Source organism: Myotis daubentonii, chromosome 12 (assembly GCF_963259705.1).
Source record: "Myotis daubentonii chromosome 12, mMyoDau2.1, whole genome shotgun sequence".
NCBI classification, from domain to species: domain Eukaryota; kingdom Metazoa; phylum Chordata; class Mammalia; order Chiroptera; family Vespertilionidae; genus Myotis; species Myotis daubentonii.
This window is the reverse complement of record NC_081851.1, coordinates 34,307,492-34,329,534: the sequence shown is the minus strand read 5'-3', so window position 1 is coordinate 34,329,534 and position 22,043 is coordinate 34,307,492. Positions and strand designations below refer to the sequence as shown.

The 22,043-nt window shown below is 48.6% G+C and overlaps 1 protein-coding gene across 4 annotated transcripts in view; it reads left to right on the top strand.

The window, feature by feature from the left end:
- HK2 (hexokinase 2) overlaps positions 1-15,137 on the top strand; it is a 64,567-nt gene extending 49,430 nt beyond the window's left edge. The window contains exons 9-18 of one of the 4 annotated variants that reach the window (XM_059659326.1): positions 282-515; positions 1,954-2,258; positions 4,229-4,377; positions 4,630-4,749; positions 7,956-8,051; positions 8,508-8,607; positions 8,705-8,888; positions 10,406-10,561; positions 12,241-12,474; positions 12,827-15,137. In XM_059659326.1, coding sequence (XP_059515309.1) covers positions 282-515; positions 1,954-2,258; positions 4,229-4,377; positions 4,630-4,749; positions 7,956-8,051; positions 8,508-8,607; positions 8,705-8,888; positions 10,406-10,561; positions 12,241-12,474; positions 12,827-12,971 — 1,723 coding nt within the window. In that variant the 3' untranslated portion in view covers positions 12,972-15,137. The remainder of the gene's footprint in view (positions 1-281; positions 516-1,953; positions 2,259-4,228; positions 4,378-4,629; positions 4,750-7,955; positions 8,052-8,507; positions 8,608-8,704; positions 8,889-10,405; positions 10,562-12,240; positions 12,475-12,826) is intronic. The other 3 variants (XM_059659329.1, XM_059659328.1, XM_059659330.1) reach the window with 3 other exon arrangements.
- The last annotated feature ends 6,906 nt before the right edge of the window (positions 15,138-22,043 follow it).

The window sequence follows — 22,043 nt, the reverse complement described above, 5'->3', positions numbered from 1 at the left end:
GAATGGAAACTCTTGAAGGAACTGTTCCTACTTGTTAAACCCCGAGGGGAGGAAAGTCCTCAAATTTGCGAGGCGCTTCGTTCCCCTAAGAAGGGTGCTACTCGCGCAGCACCAGCCCTTCATGACCCTAGTTAGAGTGAAGTGGGCGTCTGCCATCACTGGGAGATGACATTTGCTGAAGCTGCGGGGTTTCCTGCCCGCCCCCTCCCCTACTCCCATCCCTCTCCCACTGGCCACAGTGGATTGGATATGTGCCCACACACTCCCTTTCTGTTTCCCAGGGAGAAGGACGGTATCCGGAAGGCTCACGAGGTCCTGGTGCGGCTGGGCATAGAGCCCACACAGGAGGACTGCGTGGCCACTCACCGCATCTGCCAGATCGTGTCCACGCGCTCAGCCAGCCTGTGCGCGGCCACCCTGGCGGCCGTGCTGCGGCGCATCAAAGAGAACAAGAGCGAGGAACGCCTGCGTTCCACCATTGGGGTCGACGGCTCCGTCTACAAGAAACACCCCCAGTGAGTCAGCGTTCGGGACCCACAGTGATGGGGCTCCCGGAGCACTTGCGGACCCCTGACAGCCTCGAGAGAGACCCCAGTGACTCTAGGCTCCAGCTCTGTTTTACATTCTGGGTGGTGGAGATGGACTGTGGCGTTGAGGGTCTGTGTAGAATAAAGTTCCCAGCGAGGCAAGTGGGAGCTGGGAGGGTGTCCTTGGCGAGGGTGGAGGTGATTTCTGAAGGCTGCGGGCCACTGGAGTTGGGGGGTGGGTCTACTCAGAGCTCTCCTGGCCACTACTCAGAGGGCTCTTGTTGCCACCCTCTTGTTTAGGAGTTAGTGTTTCTCTTTACTTCTTTGACTCTTTCATGATTCTTGACGGTCCCTTCAGATCCTGGGTCCTCTGCCAGGGGCCACCCCAGCCCAGTGGATTACCAGCCTCTCTGGCTGATCAGGGTATTGAATTGGTCCTTCCCTGTCCTTCATGATTTTTTTTTTTTTTTTTTTTTGGTGGCACCCGGATAATCTGAGCTTTATTAAGGATTTAAACATCCAAACATTTTACAGAGGACACAAGGCTTCATGTTTTGATTCCTTGGGTCATAAGTGCAAAAATATGCAAGTTTCAGCGGGGACCTAGAAGATCTATCTCTGTTGTGCCCACTTATCCATCGTGTTCGCCTGTTATGAGTGCCAGGTCTATGGGCCTTCATTGACCGAACTGTTTGATGCAGAAAGTCTCAGCCCTACCATTCAGTCCCTGGCCTCCTAGTCCAGTGCTTCCAGCACCTTAAAGTGCACACAGATCACCTGGGGATCTTGCTAAGAGGCCGATTCTGATTCAGAAGTTCTGGGTTCAGGATGCTGTGGGCCCACAGACCACACCTGCAGTGGTGAGGTCCTGGAGATCATGACTCAGAGCAGCCACCACCCACGAATTTCTTGCTGAGCATACCTACCTATTCAGACATCTTGGGACGCTTTGGCCAAATTGACCGAAGAGACCACAGTCCAGAGTAGCATTTCAACTTTTTCTGATTTGGGTCTTTCCCAGGGAACATCTAATGAAATGAATGATGAAACATGAATAGTAGTTGGTGTCAGAATCACCTGATTCCATTGGGTTCTCCAGCAAAGAGGATACTAGATGGGGCAGAGGAGCTGTGGCCTGTGGGAAGAGGAGGTCTATGTGGCCGCCTGCAGGGGATAGTGGCTTCCTAGAAGAGTCTTCCCTTTCAATAGGCATTGGACCCCGCCAGGGTGGACACAGTTGGACATCTGAGCTTTTGTATAGTGACGTCTAACCTGGGAAAGAGTGGGGAGGGGATGTTTGGGGCAGATCTGCTTCTGCAGGTGCCCCTTGGCATTTGTGCTGAGGTGGTGAGCTAATGCTCCAACCATTAGCACCATTGACCCTAGCTGTGGACACCCATTTCTTACCCCATCTCGGTGACTGCAGTTTCGCCAAGCGTCTTCACAAGACGGTGCGGCGCCTGGTGCCTGACTGCGACGTCCGCTTCCTCCGCTCCGAGGATGGCAGTGGCAAGGGGGCAGCCATGGTGACAGCAGTGGCCTACCGGCTGGCCGACCAACACCGGGCCCGGCAGAAGACCTTGGAGTCTCTGAAGCTGAGCCGGGAGCAGCTGCTGGAAGTCAAGAAGAGGATGAAGCTAGAAATGGAGCGAGGTCTGAGCAAGGAGACTCATGCCGTTGCCCCGGTCAAGATGCTGCCCACCTACGTGTGCGCCACCCCTGATGGCACAGGTACATGGCAGGGCTGCCACTCAGCTCACCACGGTGGGCCTTTGTCCTGGTGTTGACACTCTAGGACAGTGATGGCGAACCTTTTGAGCTCGGCGTGTCAGCATTTTGAAAAACCCTAACTTAACTCTGGTGCCATGTCACATATAGAAATTTTTTTGATATTTGCAACCATAGTAAAACAAAGATTTATATTTTTGATATTTATTTTATATATTTAAATGCCATTTAACAAAGAAAAATCAACCAAAAAAGTGAGTTCGCGTGTCACCTCTGACACGTGTGTCATAGGTTCGCCATCACTGCTCTAGGAGAACTCCTTAGCCTTAACATTGGATGTTTGGACCAGAACATGTTTCTCCAACTACAGTACACATGCTCCTCAACTTATGATAGCATTACCTCCCAATAAACTCATCATAAGCCGAAAATGCATTTAATAAACCCAATTTACCAAACATCACAGCCTAGCCTAGCCTAGCCTAGCTTAAATGTGCTCAGAACACTTACGTACATTAGCCTACACTTGGGCAAAATCATCTGACACATGAATACACTGTGGAGTGCTGGTTGCTTACCCTGGGGATCACATGGCTCACTAGGAGCTGTGGCTAGCTGCCACTGCCCATCACAAGAGAATTATACCACATCACCAGCCCCAGGAAGAATCAAAATTTGAAGTATGGGTTCTACTCAATGTGAATTGCTTTCACACCATTGTAAAGTAAAAAATCATTAAACCAAACCATTGTAATTTGGGGACCATCTGTACTAGGAAATTCTAATGTTCAATAAGCTCAAGGCTAAAATTTGAGCTGTGGTGATTTAGTAAGTACTTACTGAATACTTACTATGTGTCAAGCACTTCTCTGAGCACTTAACACATGTCAGTTCATTTAGTCTTTACTGTTAACAGAGATTAATAGTTAATTTTGTTTGTTAACAAACTGTTATGGTTGGCACAGAACTAAGGCACACAGAAATAAAGAAACCTGCCCAGTTCACACAGCTGGAAAATGGCAAAGCTGGGATTCAAACCCAGGGATTTTGGTTCAGGGCTAGCTCTTGTAAGCCCTAGGTCAGGGTTGGCACACTAAGGCCCACAGACTAAATCTGGCCCACCATCTATTTTTGTAAATAAAGTTTTATGACTGCACAGTCTTGCCCATTTGTCCACGTATTGTTTATGGCTGCTTTGCATCACCATGGCAAAGCCATGTGGTTGCAGCAGAGACTGGCTTACAAGGCCTAAAATGTTTACTGCCCAGCCCCTTACAGAAAAATATTGCTGACCCCTGGTCTACGTCTCACAACCAAAATGATGGCAGTTTTTCCCCCCATTCATTGGAAACAATCACTGAGCAGCCAGTGTGGCACACTTGGGGCACGTTCCAGAGGCAGAGACTGGAACTTGGCCCCCGCTCCACCCTCTGCTGGCTGTGTGGCCTCCAGCAAGCGACTCCCCCTAGGTCAGCCGGGTGGTGGGCCCTCATCAGAGGGAAACACAGTGCCTCGCTCTCGGGGCTGCCTGAGGGTTGCGTGAGCTCTGTGTGAGGGAGGAGCACATGGTGATTGCTCAACAAAGGAGGGTGTTTGTCTCTGCCGTTCCTTCTCTAGTCTAGTCTATTCTAAATAAGGTGGCCTTTGACTTAGCATGAATGGCATGTTAGATATTGTTGAGTGCACGGTCGCCTTTCCCCTGTTGTGATTGCAGAGGTCATTGTGACTTCTGGGCCCCAGCACTTGAACTCATTTGAGAGCCACTAAGGAGCCAGCAGGTCTCTGGTCCTCGGGTCTTATATTCTTTACTGTTAGGTGGAGCTCACAGTCCATCACCCCTGAGGTTGTTAAGGGCTCCCCCCAACCCCCTCCAGGAGACCTCCCCATTAGGGGAGGGTGCTTTAGACCCTGCCACTCTCTGCTATGGTCACGTGGTGATGCCCCACTCATCATCTTCCTGGGTTTATTTTCAGAGAAAGGTGATTTCTTGGCCTTGGACCTCGGGGGTACCAATTTCCGGGTCCTGCTGGTGCGTGTGCGGAACGGGAAACGGCGCGGAGTGGAGATGCACAACAAGATCTACACCATCCCGCAGGAGGTCATGCACGGCACGGGGGACGAGGTGAGGCAGGGCAACACCTCTGGGAGGGGACCCCAGTAGACACCCACTTCTTCCCGGGGAGGGCAGTGCCTCCTCTGCCCACCGTGGTCCGGGGGAGGGCTAGGTGGGCCAGGACCCAGGGCTGGCCTTACTCAGGATTACACCTGGCCTTGCATTTCTCCTGGGTGGAGGCCTCACTCGTGCTCAAGCCTTGCTGGGGGGAGCCTGCCCTGGCCAAGGGCCCGTCCCTGAGAGCACAGCTTCTCCCTGCAGCTCTTTGACCACATCGTCCAGTGCATCGCCGACTTCCTTGAGTACATGGGCATGAAGGGCGTGTCCCTGCCGCTGGGCTTCACCTTCTCTTTCCCCTGCCAGCAGAACAGCCTGGACGAGGTAAGAGGCCCTTCCTGGAGGCTCCGCTGTGGGTTTTATTGACTGTATACCAGCCAGAAAGTTGAGCTTCGAGGAGGAAAAGAAGGGCGCGCGTGAGCTGTTGGAGGAGGGGCCTTTTGGTGGGAATGAGTGAGTCAGAGCTGGCGGAAGTTAACTAGCTTAGCTCGGCTGTAACAAGCAATCTTTGGGATCACAATGAGGATACTAAGATAAATATTAACATCTTTCAAGCAGTTTACGTCAGGTACTGGGCCAGGCTTTCTACACCCATTATTTCATTTAACCCTCATGGCGACCTCTAAGGTAGGTGTTTGTACATCCATTTTGCAGAAAGGAAAATAAGGTCCATAGCGATGCCAAATATTCAAACCCGCCATTTCTTAGGTTGCAAAACCTAGACCAGGTCAGGTAGCTTCGGAACGGCCAAGCCACGATTTGAATCCTGGTGTCCTGACACCTCAGCCCACGCTCTCGATGAAGCTCAGCTGCTCCCGAGGCTCTTGATTTGGGCTCAGGACATATGCATTCTCCTCCGGTCATTTGGATGCCCTCGCTCTTTCTTCTCTAGTCTCACCTTTGCTTTCATTCCCTTGGATGAATGAAGCAAGTGGAGAATACTGGTGCTCCCGAGTGTTCTGGACATGGGTGTGTTGAGAAGTGTCAAGAGACTGAGTAGGTGATGCTCAGGCTTGATCTGGGTCCATACTTGGTCTATTAGACGTCAAAATACTGCCGTTTAAGCAGTTGTTCCTCTGTGTTTCTGTTGGGAAGCTTGCGTGCCTGGTACAGGTGGCTAGTATGCTGTGGGTGGAGGTGCCAGGGGGCCAGAGGCATAGATCCTGCTCTAGGTGCTTACGAAGAGACTGGACTGATGAAGCAAGCTTAGGAAAGCCAGAGCTGCCCTTTGGAATGTGGCACCAATGGGTGCAAAAGTCCCGAGGAGGTGTGGTGTGATGTATTCTGAGCACATGCATGGAGGGCCTGAGGAACCCTCGGACCGTCTCAGTCAGAGGAAGGGGTTGATAGGGCTGAAAGGCAAGCAGCCTGCAGTGTGGAGGAGGGCATGTAGGCGGAACAGTCACAGGTTCCGTGAGCTTGGCCCCGTGGTGAGAAGGGCCGAATTTTCTACAGGGTCCCTGGAGCAGCAACCCTTAGGTTGCTCAGCTGAGTTTTGTAACTGCCTCCTACTCCTCCCCTCTGAGAGCCAAATTCACCGTGTGCACTAAGACAGCTAAGGTTTGGGGATGATCTGCCCTAAAAACCTGCCTAACCCAGTATTTCCCAATATCTGTCAACATCTGTCCAGTGTGAACGACTCCAGTGCTGCTTTTAGCTCTTCCAGTTTCTTTGTCTCGGCACATTTTTGTCAGTGTCATTGGGTTTTCAGAGCCTTCACATTTGCATTAATTTGGCAAAGGGAATTATCAAACATGTGGATAAATATTTATGTGATATTGGATGAAAGATAGAAACAAGCCTAATTGTTCAATGGTCAGGAAATATTTAATAAATTATGAGCCATTTACTGCCTCATATCAGTGACTAGTTAAGAGAAGTCTTATCTCTACACTATACAAACATACAAAAAAATACAATTAATAGGAAGATAAAACCATAACACTCCAGTGTATATACTTCCAGGCTTTTCCTTCTAAAGTATTTTAAAACAGACACTGTCTTGCTTTACATGCCAACATGTTATGTGTATTTTTATATTTATCTGGTGTTAACTGTTTTTGCCCGAATTGCCAGATTCCAGGCCTAAGTTTCTACAAGGACCATGTGTTCAGTCTAGAATTGTAAAACTTTAGAGCAAATAAAGCAGAGGGTTCTGCCCTGGTGGATGGGAAACCCGCAGGTGCTGAGGCCTGGAGGCCTCACGCTGCCTTGACTGGCCGGTGGCCTTGGGCGAGTCTCCCCAGCTGTTGGGGCCTCTGCTTGTCTTAGTTCCACCGGAATAATGTTATTTGAACATTTCATAACCGGAAAGTGGCCATAATACAGAATTAAATAGAGATGTGAAGTTAATTTGTAGACAAGAAAGCTGGGTGGAGATTAGCACACGGGTGTTTGGATGTAGGTGTGGGAACAGGACCTGCGGGACTGCACTGCTTTTCTGAATCTCCCAGTGACACATTCACGTTGCCCAGTGATACCAAACTCCTGGGCCATGAAATGCCAGGCTGGTGGGCATGAACAGCCAAACAAGGCCTGGGAGAACACAGAGCCTGTTTATAGATTCTGGTGTCTTGGGAAGGGGGCCTGGATGTCTTTCACTTTTGTTTCTTTTTTTAAAAAAAATTAATATATTTTTATTGATTTCAGAGAGGAAGAGAGAGGGAGAGAGAAACTTCAGTGTTGGGAGAGAATCACTGATTGGCTGCCTTCTGTACACCCCGCTTTGGGGATCCAGCCCACAACCCGGGCATGTGCCCAGACCAGGAATCGAACCATGACTTCCTGGTTCATAGGTCAACGCTCAACCACTGAGCCACGCCAGCCGGGCCTTCCACATTGGAATCTTGATGGGCTACAGCAGCAAAGAGGGAACCAGGGAACAAAACCCTTTCTTTTTTGAACATTTCTCTCATGGTCAAAGCCACCATGGTACCTGTTCCCGGAGGGTCCCATGGCATGGCACAGGGCCACAATAGGGATGAGAGGGCTGAGGGGGAACTCCAAGGAGCTCAGAGTGCTTTCCTCACGGGGAGGGTGGTGAAGCCTAGATGTCACCCCAACTATGGGCAGGGCATTTGTTCACTGTATACTCAGTTCGATGTAAATGTAGGTGGGGCCAGGGTAACTGCCTTTCCCAGCAAAGGAAATAAGCACGCAGAGCTTAGTTCCCTGGCAGGCACAGTTGTGTGATGCTTGTGGCCTGTCCATTGGAGTCGCTGGGCCTGGGAGTGAGTCCTGCTCCTCTTCTCCAAGCTGCAGGCCTTCTACCAATTACTCCAGAGCCATGGTTACCTGTAAAATGGGCACGATAATGACAGACATTGCACAAGGTTGCTGTGAGGATTAAATGGTGTGATGCATGAGATGTGCTTAGCCTGCTACATTGTAGGCACTCAGTAAATCCAAGTAAGGGAAACCATTGTGGGTGAGATGATTGGTTCCTAAAGGGCATCTGTGTAACAGGTGTAAGGGAATGACCCAGAAATCCTTCTCTGATGCCCTAACTACTGCTCCCGTGTGATTTTTAGAGCATCCTCCTCAACTGGACGAAAGGTTTCAAGGCATCTGGCTGCGAGGGTGAGGACGTGGTCACCCTGCTGAAGGAAGCCATCCACCGGCGAGAGGTGGGGGAGACACGGCGAGGCCTGTGTGTTCAGAACGTGGGGAAGTGCTGAGTGCGGTTGAAGTAGTCAGCTGGAGAAGTAACATAATCCTTCAGCAGTTTGTGTGTGTCTGCGGTGTGTCAAGCCTGCTCTTGGGCCTGGGGACTCAGGACCGACCATAACAAACTCTTGTCCTGTAAACAAACCCAGGAGCTAACGTCATTGCCGTAGAGCTATGACGAGAAATGAAGTTGGGCGAGAACAGAGTGAGTGGGCTGGGGAAGGGGCACTCTTTTCAATAGTTATAACCAGGGAAGGTCTCTGAGGAGGTGACCTTTGAGCAGAGACCTGCGTGCAAAGAGAATGAGCCATGCCGTATGCGTCTTCTGTTCATGGAAATCTCCCTTGCAAGTGTCTGGAGGGGGGGGGAATGTTGTGATTCATTTGTGGACTGGGGATCTGCTTTTGCCCTCTTAGGAGTTTGACCTGGACGTGGTGGCCGTGGTGAATGACACAGTGGGGACTATGATGACCTGTGGCTATGAAGACCCTCACTGTGAAGTTGGCCTCATTGTTGGTAAGGACCTAGGCTCTCCTTCCCACATGGGGTCACCCGGCCTCGGGTGGGTGGGAGACGGTGCTGAGTGAGGCCCTGACATCTCTGTGATTGGCAGGCACGGGCAGCAATGCCTGCTACATGGAGGAGATGCGGAACGTGGAGCTGGTGGATGGGGAAGAGGGGCGGATGTGTGTCAACATGGAGTGGGGAGCTTTCGGGGACAATGGGTGCCTAGATGACTTCCGCACGGAATTTGATGTGGCTGTGGATGAGCTTTCCCTCAACCCTGGCAAACAGAGGTAGGCGCCCAACTGCTTGTGGCCTCTGGGTCGTGTATCCCAGAACTGGATGGAGACAAGTAATCAGATCCTCTACAATATGTTGAGATGTTAATAGAAAGGATTTCCTTGGGAAGGGTTTCTTATCCAATACATCTGGAAAGTTCTGGGTCATTCTCCCCCTGCTGGATGGTGATGCGTTCCAAGCCCAGTTGAGAGAACAAATCACAACAGTCTATTGCGAGGGGATTTCATACAGGGAACTGGTCACAGAGTTTTTAGATGAAAAAACAAAAGGGGACACAGAGTTAGTACATGTAAGAGGCAGCTCCCGCCCCTAGGACTGTGAGAACAGGTCAGGGAGAGAGTTAAGGCCTAGGTCTGGGACGGTGGGAAAAACAAATGAGAATTGAGCCAGCCATGCTACTAGGGTGAAGAAGGAAGCACTGCTGGGGTGAGGCAGATGGGAACAAGAAGCAGGCAGGAGCAGACCTCTTCCTCCTCCTCACTCCATCCAGTATGTAGCGCCCTCTGTTGTCAAGACTGAATGAGGTGCCAGCCCCAGCAAGCACCACAAAGCCCCTGGTGTGATGTGGGGGGAATCTGAGCTGAGAGACTAGTGTAAGATCCAGCACGCTTCCCACTAGGAAGATATAGTGTTTCCTGACTACATTAATCAGGGACCAATGTACTGTGCAATATACTTCGCAAAACATCTGTGTAGAGTAGAGGTCACAGACAACAGTAGTGAAGGACACACGCTGGGGTAAAGCAAGACAGAGTAGCAAGGGGGTCTTGGTTGAAACTGGGGACCTCGACTTTCGTAAGGGCTCCTCGGGGCCCAAAGGCCCTCAGCCACTGAGTAGTCACATTCAGTTTTGGGGCCAGGACAGGACGACTCCAGCTGGCACGAGTTACTTAGCTGGTAATGATCAGGTGTAGGAGAAAGCATGCTAAATGCCTAGTCAGGTTAAGGCAGGGGTGGGCAAACTTTTTGACTCGAGGGCCACAATGGGTTCTTAAACTGGACCGGAGGGCCGGAACAAAAGCATGGATGGAGTGTTTGTGTGAACTAATATAAATTCAAAGTAAACATCATTACATCAAAGGGTACTTTTTTTTTTTTTTTTTTTTTTTTTTTTTTTTTTTTTTTTTAGTTTTATTCATTTCAAATGGGACGGATCCGGCCCGCGGGCCGTAGTTTGCCCACGGCTGGGTTAAGGCCTAAGACTTCTCCCCTCTCCTGGAAGGGTGTTCGCTTTGGGTTTATATTCCTTCTTGAGGCGTCAGGAATAAGGCTTGGAAGGAAAATGAGCCCAGAAGGCGGGCCAATCCCAGGGGCCCTTTGGGCCTCCGGCACTGTAGCCAGCTTCACCGAACATGAGGAATCCTGTGAGTCGGGTAGCATTTCCTTTCCCACCACAGGGAATCTGCACCCCTCTGCTGTCACATGTGTCAGGGGACTGAATTGGTCTGTCATGTCTCATCACATCCCACCACCTTCCTACTTAATTCCATGGATGTCACCCACATTGCAGGTTTGAGAAAATGATCAGTGGCATGTACTTGGGCGAGATTGTCCGAAACATCCTCATTGACTTCACCAAGCGTGGGCTGCTCTTCCGTGGCCGCATCTCAGAGCGACTCAAGACAAGGGGAATCTTTGAAACCAAGTTCCTGTCTCAGATTGAGAGGTGAGGATTTGGTCCTGGAGTAGGGTACGGCCATGTCCTCTTCATGGACAGACACGCTGCAGGTTCTATCAGGGTGTGGCTTACAGACAGGTCAGTTTAGTTGCTGGCACATTCATATCTGTAGTGTATATTCCAAGTACCTTAATATATATATAATCAATTATATATATATTTATATAATCAATATATATTATAAAAGCAATAATATATATTATTGATTTCAGAGGGAGGAAGAGAGAGATAGAAACATCAATGATGAGAGAGTCATTGATTGGCTGCCTGCTGCATGCCCCCTATTGGGGATCGAGCCCACTACCTGGGCATATGCCCTGACCAGGAATCAAACCATGACCTCCTGTTCATAGGTTGATGCTCAAACACTGAGCCACTTCGGCCAGGCTATATTTCAAGTGTCTTATGGACAGTTGTCATTTTAAGGGGAATGTTATCCCATGAAAAATTATGCTAAGCTGGTATGAGCCCCTGCAAAGTCATATTGGGTCTCAGATCAAATATCAAAGTTAGAAAGAGACCTGCTCATAAGAGGCAAATCGGAATGCACAAAGGAAGAGAACCCATTAAAGCACTTAGGCATGGCCGAGGGTCTTCCTGCCTGCTGCTGCAGTAAAGAGGCACCCGGGACTGGGTGCAGGTGGCTCGTCAGGCAATGCCGAAGGAGGCCGTGTGGCGGCTCATTATAGCAGATCCTTCCCTCTCCAGTCCAATGGTAGAAGAGTCTGCTCCAAATTAGAACAGTGACTTTCAGAGCCCTTTAAAATTTAATGCTCATTAATTTTACTGTCATTACTCTCAGGTGTATAGAAAAACAGGAACTGACATGAGTGGGGCCTGAGGCTGTGTGCACATAGAAAGGACGTATTCTACATGTCTGCTCATGTAGATGACTCCAGGGTTCTCGAGTACTGCCCTTTATACACTAGGCAGTGATGGCGAACCTATGACACGCGTGTCAGAGGTGACACGCGAAGTCATTTTTTAAATTTTCCTTTGTTAAATGGCATTTAAATATATAAAATAAATGTCAAAAATATAAGTCTTTGTTTTACTATGGTTGCAAATATCAAAAACTTTCTCTATGTGACACGGCACCAGAGTTAAGTTAGGGTTTTTCAAAATGCTGACACGCCGAGCTCAAAAGGATCGCCATCACTGCACTAGGGTTTATTTTCTTCCTACAATTTTATTTACATTTGTTTCGTAAATATTACTCAAGTGGATTTCAGACCACCCAGGGTGGGGGAGTAGGAATAGAACATGGATCTGATGTTGGCCAGTGATGCTTGCCTTGCAGACCCATGCACAGCATTGAGAGAATGGACGTGAGAGAGCTTTGCAACCGACAACTGCCCCATGAGCATTATCTTGTCTTTGTTTTCTCTAAGTGAGTGGAATACCTAGACGGCGAATTTCCTTTCCTTTTGTGTATCAAAACCACGGTAGTTGTAGCAGCATTGCTGCACCTCATCTAGGCCAAGTGGAATAGGGAGCTGTTTCTTCGTGTTACAGCTGCACCCAGGAAGAGTGTGTTTGGTCCCATGGGATGAGCTCAGAATAGGAGCCACCTTGCAGGGCGCTGGCCTTCATACCAGCTCCTGCCTGGCCAGGCTCCTGACCCCTCTGGCACGTGACTAACCACTGCTGTCTCCCTCCCACCCCAGTGACTGCCTGGCCCTGCTGCAGGTCCGAGCCATCCTGCACCACTTGGGGCTCGAGAGCACCTGTGATGACAGCATCATCGTCAAGGAGGTGTGCACCGTCGTGGCGCGGCGGGCAGCCCAGCTCTGTGGCGCAGGCATGGCCGCCGTGGTGGACAAGATACGAGAAAACCGTGGGCTGGACACTCTGAAAGTGACAGTGGGTGTGGACGGAACCCTCTACAAGCTCCATCCTCAGTGAGTGACCACACTCCCTGCCCGCCTTTCTCCCTCTCTCTCTCTGTTCGTGATAGTTGAAGGCCTCTTTCACTGAGTAGTTTTAAGAACATAACTCGCCCAGATCTCAGAGGTTTCGATCTCAGCCCTCCACTCGCCTGCTCTGATGTAGAATTTGGGCATTTCGCTAGTGGCTCCACGCCTGTTTTCTGACATGTACTTTGCAGTAAGTGTTTATTTAGTACACGGTAGCTGTCATTCTTTTCCTCATTTAAGTACCCCTGGGTTTCCAGCGTCACTTCACAGGGTCTCATCTCTGCGACACAGAGCAGCCGTGACTAAGGCTGTTTTCCTGTTTCTTCCCAACCTCCAGCTTTGCCAAAGTCATGCATGCGACGGTGAAGGACCTGGCTCCGAAGTGCGACGTGTCCTTCCTGGAGTCGGAGGATGGCAGCGGGAAGGGGGCGGCGCTCATCACCGCGGTTGCCTGTCGCATCCGCGAGGCCGGGCAGCGATAGGGCCCCCGGAGTCGCGGCAGGGACTTCCTCTGGCTCCCATCTCCCCTGCTTTCAATTGAGATGCCAGCCCCTGTGTCAGAGACAGACTCTTAGCTCGTCCTTGGCAGAGGGGACCCTGCCAGCCTGCGTTTTGTCTCTGTGTGTCCTCACTGTAGAGTTTGGTGCCCACACCTTGGCCCTCCTGAGAAAAATGCCATTGGAAGTACAGATTTGTTCACATTAGTCACAACCATTCCCCTTGGTTCTCTTAAAACTTAGAATAAATTTTAACCTTTAGATACACCCCCCCACCCCCACCCCCCCACCCACCCTAGCCAACTTCCAGGTCCCTGTACAATCCTGCAGGGTGGGGACACTAATGAAAAAATGCGGCTGCTTCACCTTGAACCCTGGCTGCTTCACCTTGGACCCAGAATATGGTATTTCTAGGTGGAGAACATCTCCCAGCACGAAGGTTGGCACTGTTTCTCAGAGACCTGGGAGGTCTCCACTAACTTGAGCCTGGTTCTCCCACTGGCAGAACATGGGGGAGGGGAGGGATGCCATGGGGGGAAGTCCTGGATGGCCATGCGAAAGCCCCTCTTCAGCCTCATCCGCAAGCATGGCCTGGTGGGTGGCTGTTCCTGGAATCGGAGCGTCCTGAGTCTGAGCGTGCAATACCAAAGCCACGAGCTGACACGTCGTGCGCATGGACTTGTCGCATCTCCTTGTGGGTTCACCAGTCATCCATGGGCAATGGACCTTGAGGGGAGGGTGGGGGACTTCTTGGTCTGTTTTTAAAAAACGTTTCCTACCGAAGTGTAAACACTGTATTTTCATTTTAACTTATGTTTGAAATTTATTTAGTTCTACAAAGCACATGTGCTTCCTCATCTGGATACTGGATGTAATGATCGGTTGTATGTATGTATTTATATGTTAGTTTGCCATGTATATAGATACACAGGGTCTCCTCAGACCTGGCCTGCTAGTAGATGGGTAGTTAAAGGATGGAAAGAGAAGACGCTGATTGGCTAGTAGAAATACCTCATTCGCCTGTGGGAAGAGAAGGGAAGCTCTTCATGGTGAGTGAATGGCCAAGCAACTCCCTCCCGGTCGGTCCCTCCTTTCCCTGCAGACTCTGAATGTGGAAAGCAAGAGAGAGAGTGAAGGAGGCTGGGCCTATGGGTTGAAGAAATCCCAGCCCTAGCTGCTCTGTAGGAACTTTCCTGGGGCAATATTACCCGGATGTTAACCAAAGGACTCAGGCTCATTGCTTCGGAACCTTTATTCTTAAGGCATTCGGTAGACTTTTAAAGCTCTCTAACAAGACAAGAGAAGCCACCAAAAACACTTTTAAAAAAAATTGTGCCTGACAGTTGATAACAAACCAAAATAATGAAACAATGGAATGAAGCCTCGGGGACAGCACTTGGGAGAGTTTGTCCTAGCAAAATTGGGTTTGTCAATGTTTTACAAGGAGCGTGTGGAGGGTTTCTTTAGCCGGAGCTGTTTTTACACAGTCTTTATTCCAAACTGCTGGGGGAAGCGGTATGAAACCTTTCATACGCTCCTCTCCAGGACTGAAGGTAATTCTGGATCCTCAAGCCCACTTCATCCCTAAAATATGAGGCCCACACACATTGAGCCTGACTACTGAATTATAAAGAAGGAATGGCCTTGCAACACTGTGGACTAGGACACAAGGGTCAGGACAGCAAGATGGAGGAGACAAGTTTCAACGGCACCCAATTCTTGCACATTTATCAAATTTGTATTGAGAACAGTGTCTAGATTGGTGTGTCACTTAAGGATGCCTAAGAAATAGAGATGAACTTTAACCTTTAAACTGGACAGTTAGGCGGCTTCTAGGAAAGTGCTCATTTTTTAAAGGTCGAGCCGTGTGTGGCTATGAAAGACGTGTGGTAGGCTTCCAGAAAGGAACACTGGCAAGGGCGCTTTGAGTGTCTGTGTTCCCACAACTAGGTGACTGTGCCTTGCTGATGCTGCTCTGCCGGATGTAAATACAGGGAATCTCAATCTTGGACTGGGATGTGCCGAATAGCGATCGTCTCAAATCCTCGAGCACTCGGTCTAGTGAAGATGTCGTCATGTACCGTAAGGAATTAGTTGCATTAACAATGTGACGTTAAGTATTATTAATAAATGTTAACATTTTTCAAAATACTCCATGTGTGATTCATGAGCATTTGAAAGAGGGCAGGCACATGTTTGGGGCATATAAGTACTTCCTGGCCAGTATGAATCATGTATGGGTGTCGCGATTTTGCATGTCCTTGGACAGGTGTACACATGAAGCAGGCCGCTTCGCCAGAATTAAATGACCAAGTTTTATTCAAGGGCCTTAAAGCGGATTGCAGTTCAGAAAACACTACCAGCTAAAACCCAGAGTATTCTAGAGAAAAAGAAAGGTTGAGAGTTTTTATAGTGAAAAAAGCACACCCTTGAGAAGAATCAGTTCTGCATTTTTAGCTTCTGGATATCTTCCAGATACCTGATGTTCTGGACAATGAAATAATCCTTCCTACTTCTTCAGAGGGTTATCTAGAGGATTTATGTATACCCAGATGGTGATGCACAAATGAGAGTTCCAAAGTTTAAGTTCACAGGCTACTAAAGTGAGATGAAAGTTCCTTGTGTCTCAGCTCACTCTGATTTAAGTGGTTTTCTTAGCTTGCCTATAGGGACTCCATTTTGTATCTTCCCTCTTCCCTCAGAGGCGTGTGGCCAGGACTTGGCCTTGACCCCAGATATTTCTCTTCCCAGACACTCAGCACTGCAACTGGAAGATGGGTTTGCCTGGCCCCTCGGTTTTAAGCACCATTGAAGAATTACAGCTGGCCCTGACGTCTACAGTTTAAGCAGTTTGTTGAGATCTAGCAGAACCCTCTGAGGTGCTGGCTGCTTTCTGCAGGCCCGTGTAATTCACACCCAGGAGAGACAGCCCTGACATGAACATCTAAAGAGCTCTTGCCTTTTTGCTCTCCCTACCAACCTTCCTCGCCTCCCTAATATGCAAAGCACAAACCTGGGAAATAAATTCCTCGCAAGTCCCCAGTGATACCCACTGACATTGACATGGCCCTGCTTGACTGACAATCATAGGGAGGAAACTGACCAAGGATAACAGGATGCTAGAGATAGCTGGGGGGGGGAAAAAATCGGACCCTCACTAGTGGTGAAAGAAATTAAAATGAGACCCTAGTTTTCCAACTTCAATTTGGAGAGTTTAAGAAAGCATTCTCATGCTATTGGGGGGAGTGCAAATTAGTACAATCATTTAAGAGGGAAAAAGGCAATACACATCAGAACATGTTTTGGATAATTTTCTAGAAATCTGTGCAGAAATACACATAATTGGAGACTTAAGATTTGGCTGTAAAGGTATTGACTACTGTATGATTTTTTAATAGCAAAAAGGGGGCACTCCCTATGATGGATCGGCTCATTTTGTATCAGGGTCAAGTCAGGAAGACAATCTACTTTATTCAAACATGTTAAAACAAGGACTTGGGCCCAGCTGGTGTGGCTCCATGATTGAGCATGGACCTATGAACCAGGAGGTCAGGGTTCGATTCCCGGTCAGGGCACATGCACAGGTTGTGGGGCATGTATGAAGCAGCCAATCAATGATTCACTCTCATCATTGATGTTTCTATCTCTCCCTCTCCCTTCCTCTCAGAAACCAATAAAAAAATAAATAAATAAAACAGGGACTTGGTTATATAGGTGATGGAAGAGCTGAGAAACCAAAAACTAGAGAAGCACCCCAGAGATTAACATCAAAAAAAGCCACTTCTACCTCACTGGCTGGACCAGAGTCCAAAAGCTGGGGAGGGGATGCAGGAGCTGGAATTGCAGAGCAGGAAGGGGATGGTTGGAAATACCTGAACTTCTCCCTCTCCCTCTCTCATTTTCTGGAGGGTCTCCCATGGGCTGAGCCTAGCAGGACGCCAGCTGGCAAAGGGAATCTGGGAAATGTAGTGCCTGTGACTCGGAGCAGGGGGGGATGGGCCTGGGGCTGAGTAATAAGTAGCTGGCATGTATCCTATAAAACAGTGGTATTGTTTTAGAAGAATATTTAGTATCACAGAAAATGTTGCCAAAAGTATGTTACAGAGCAGCATATTATGACTCTGTTTTGTTTTGTTTTTTAAATTAAAATACATGGCATGAGGTATGATGTGTTTCCCTGAATGTCTCCTTGGCTTGGCTGGACTGTGGGCATGAAGAAGCCTCTACTTTCCTTCTCTGGGAGTTAGGCATCCAGCTCCTCTTGGCCTGCCAGCCTCAGTCCAAGGCCGCTCAGGGCAGCTTTGGTAGCACCTACCTGCCCAGGTCACTGCTGCCACCACTGCAGAGCCCTGAGGAAGAGCTGCTCTCACAGTCTCACTGGGGCCCCCTGGTGGGCATAGACCCTTACGCTGCAGAACAGAAAGAGTTCATGCACTCAGCGCCAGCAGAGCCAAACACTGGACACAGAAATATTGGCTATTTTATTCTGAGTGGTTTTGTTAGCTTGACGATAGGGACTCCATTCTGTTTCTTCCCTCTTTCCTCATTGGCCTGTGGCCAAAACTTGGCCGTGACCCCAGACATTTCTCTTCCCAGAGACACAGTACTGCCAGAAGCTAATGCTCAAAAGCCCGGACTCCCCCATGGCATGTAGATCACAGACTATAGAGGGCAAAATAGCAGACACTGTGGGTTAGGGGTTCGGGTGGTGCCGGGGGCTGATTGGTCTGAGGTGAGGTAAGGATAATGAATAATTTTTGCAGGCCTTGAGGACAGTTCCTAGGTTTTTCCCAGCATCCCTCTGTCTGGTCTCATGGGAAAGTAGCCAAGAGGTGGTTCCACCTTAGGGCTCAGGCATTGAAACATAACTTAGGCCAAGATGTTATCCTTAGCCTGCCAGAGGCCCCCACCCTGTGCCCATCAGTCTTACTGTCTTCTGCTGCCTGGGAGGTTGCTGGTTATCTGGAGGGTGTGTGTTGGGGGGGGAGGTGGGGGAGGTGGAAACCATATATATGGTTTACACACACACACACACACTCTAGAGCAGTGGTTCTCAACCTTCTGGCCCTTTAAATACCGTTCCTTATGTTGTGACCCAACCATAAAATTATTTTCGTTGCTACTTCATAACTATAATGTTGCTACCCTTATGAATTGTAATGTAAATATCTGATATGCAGGATGGTCTTAGGTGATCCCTGTGAAAGGGTCATTCAACTGCCAAAGGGGTCGCGACCCACAGGCTGAGGACCGCTGCTCTAGAGGCCTGGTGCACGAATTCGTGCACTGGTGTGGTCCAAGTGGCCTGCCCTGATGGGAGCCCCCATTTGGGGTGGTGGGGGGGCCCGTTGGGAGGTGGGGCCAGCCAGGCCGAGGGACCACAGTTGTTCCGGTCATTCTGGTCCTTCTGCCATTCTGTCACTGGGCTTTTATTATATAGGAGAGAGAAGAGAGAGAGAGAGAGAGAGAGAGAGAGAGAGAGAGAGAGAGAGAGAGAGAGAGAGGATTTCTAGGGCTAGGATTTAAAACTAAATTTAATCGAAGTCATAAGAACCCTTGGTTTCACTTCATGCTGACAGGGCACTTGGAGGGAATTGCAGTGCATAACTTAACCCCGCTTTCTGCACCAGAGACCCTCAAAGCCCCTGGGCCTGTGCTCAGCGGTTTCCCTGGGGCTGCCTCCCTGCCCAATCCTCGCCTCCTCTGTGGGCCCCTCACCACTAGGTCGATCATTTCCTTCAAACAAATAGACAGCCCACACCCTAGTTGTGTGCAGCCTGGAAATAGCTTTTCCCGCTTTTGCGGAGCCCCCCCAGCTCTTTTGGTTTTTCTTTTAAAAAAAAACACAACATTTTTTATTATTATATTATATTTTTATGGATTTCAGAGAGGAAGGTAGAGGGAGAGAGAGAGATAGAAGCATCAATGATGAGAGAGAATCATTGATCTGCTGCCTCCTGCATGCCCCCTACTGGGGATCGAGCCCCCACCCCGGGCATGTGCCCTTGACTGGAATCAAATCCGGGACCCTCAGTCCTCAGGCCGATGCTCTATCCACTGAGCCAAACCAGCTAGGGCAACTTTCGGTCTTTCTTTGTTGCTTTGTTTTCTTTAGTTTGGGCCAGAGGTGCAGGAGGCTAAATTACTCATACTCCTCCCCAGGTCTGGGCATTTTCTAGTTTTGACAAGAGCCTTTCTTGCTTTTTTATGTTCTTACTGCCTTTTGTCCTCATTCCTCTTTCCCATTTTCCACTCACAATCTGCAACCATGTCACTGTGTAGATGTGCAATTTGTTTGTGTCTTTGTGAGGCATATATTGTTTTGTGTACATGTTTTTTTTTTAAATTACAAAATGCTATTGGCTTAAAGTTTTACTTTGCGTCCCTCCCTCCTCCCGCTCCCCCCCAACAAGCATTGTGCTTTGAAAGACTCCTGGCGGCTGCTGTGGGCACATATAATCCATTACTTTCCTACGGCTTCTATCTCACCATGTGGGCGCACTGTTTCTACCTGCCGGGTTCCAACCCCAGCAGGTCCAGGGGTCCCCAAAGGTGTGGACGGAGTCGGCGAAGAAGGAAGGACACGGAGGCAGTGTTCAGTTGATCAGCAGCCTAGCCAGGATCTCCAGCCAGGATCTCCAGCCAAGTTCAGTCACCAGGTTCTAGTCAGGTTCTCTTGCCAATTTCTGTAGTCAGGTTCAGTCCAGGATCTTTTGCCATGTTCTCTCGCTAGGTTCTGTCTCTAGGTTCTGAGGCCAGTTTCTGTCCAGGATCTTTTGTCATGTTCTCTCCAGCGAAGTTCTTCTGTCTCTAGAGAACGTTCTGTGTAGGTTCTGTGCCTAGGCTCTGTCTCTCTTGGTCCTGTCTTCCAAGCCCTGTGTCTTGCTGTCTTGTTACATCTGTATTTATACCAGTTCATTCAATCCTATCAATCTCTATTACAAAGGTTAGGGCGTTTCTTATCTCCATTCCAGGGAGTAAAGATTATGTAGCTTAAGCATGATTGTTCGTAGTTAAAGTGATTAATTACCCGCCTGGCACTTAGTTGAAGGGTTTTATTCCCTCCCTAACTTCAGGGGAAAATCCCTACTTGGGGAAACAACCTTTCTCAGAGAGGAGACCTTGGTTAAAACACATAGTGCCAAGAAGGTGAGCAAACATTTTAAGAACAGTATGCCATATATGCCAGGTCCCTTGAAACAGCAAGCATGGACCGGCTCCCGGCATCTACCCACGCTCCCAGTGATGGACAGGGGGATTGACTCGGCTCTGGCTACACAAACATAATCACAAGAGCATCTTTGCACACGTCCCCTTAATCATCTTTGGGATAATCTTGCTGAGCCTGTACCCAGGAGCAGGAGAGCTGGATTATAGGTTGGGCTTTTGCTTAATCTGACCCCTCCACCTCCTGCTGGAGCTCTCTCTTAAAAGCTGCCCCAGTCACCCACCCCCCCCAGCAGCAGACCTCTGGCCATGCTTGGCATTATCCAGCTTTCTCACTTTTATTAATGTCTTGAGTGTAAAGTGAGGTTGTATGGTTGTTTGAATTTGCATTTCTCTAATTAACTAGGAGTCTGAGCATCTCTGCATGTATTTCTTAGCCTTTTAGGTTTTCTTCAGTTAACTGCCTGTTCGTATTCTTTGCTGATTTTTCAGCCACAGTTCTTTTTCCTTGATGATTTGCCAGAGTCCCTTGTTAGGTCTAGATAGCAGACCCTCGCCGGCCTTACGCATTGCATGTATCTTTCGCAATTGTTACTTTTGTCCATGGCATCCCTTGTTGACCAGGAATCCTTCCTTTTGATGTAATCAATTTCACCAATCGCTTTTGCTTTTATAGTTTGTAACTTTTGACCTTTTCCACTCTTAGCCTGCTAATGTTGTCTTCTATTAATTTTATTTATAGTTTCATTTTGTGTTTTAAAGGGTTCATGTGAAACCCTTAGGGAGTCCATCTTTAATGTCATATCAGGTAGGACCCAGTTTCATGGTGTTTTTTCATGCCATCAGAGTTAGTCTGCCCTTGCCCACTAATTCTGAAATACAATATTAGGTTCGAAAGAGTCCGTTTCTGAGTTCTCCTGTCTGCCCCATTCGTCTCTTTTGTTTATTTTGAACTAGTAACAGACTGTTTTTATCACCTTGACTTTCTAGTGTGCCTTAATATCTAGCGGGACAAGTCTTCCCTTTTTTCTTCTCGAATTCGACTATGCTATGCATGGCCCTTTATTCCTTTATGTAAACTGTAGAATATGTTTATTGAATGTCTGAAAAAAAATCAGCTTAAATTTTGGTTAGAGTTGCAAAAAATTTGTCCATTTATTTTTTTGGCGGGGGGCGGGGGGGGGCGGGGTTGACCTTTCATGTGTTCACAAGAGTATAGAATATCTCTCTGTGTAGTTATATAATCTTTTTAAAAATATATATTTTTATTGATTTCAGAGAGGAAGGGAGAGGAAGATAGAAATAGAAACATTAATGATGAGAGAATCATTGATCAGCTGCCTCCTGCATGCCCCCTATTGGCGCTCGAACCTGAAACCTAGGCATGTGCCCTGGTTCATCCGTCAATGCTCAACCACTGAGCCACAGTGGCCAGGCAGTCATATACTCTTTTATGCCTTTTCTCAGAGTTTCAAAGTCTTCTCTGTAGAGGGTTTGGGAATTTTTTGTTAAGTCCATCCCCAGACAGTTATACTTGCTCTGCATGGTCCTTGATTTTTGTTGTATTGTCTGATTGGTTACTGAAGGTTTCTCAGCCTTGGCACTATTCACATTTGGGGCGGGGGGGGGGGGGGGCAGGGTGAGGGAGGCTAAGCCTTTGTTGTGAGGCTGTCCTGTGCATGGTAGGATTTAGCAGTACCCCTGGTCACTCCCATCAGGTGTTAATTGTGCCTTTCCCCCAGCTGTTACAAAAAGTCTTTAGACATTGTCAAACATCCCCTGGCGGTGGGGTTGCCATATACAATATTGACACCCAGTATTTTGTCCCAAATATTGCATGGGATATGTTTTACCAAATATTTATTGCTTCTCTGAAATTCAAATTTAACT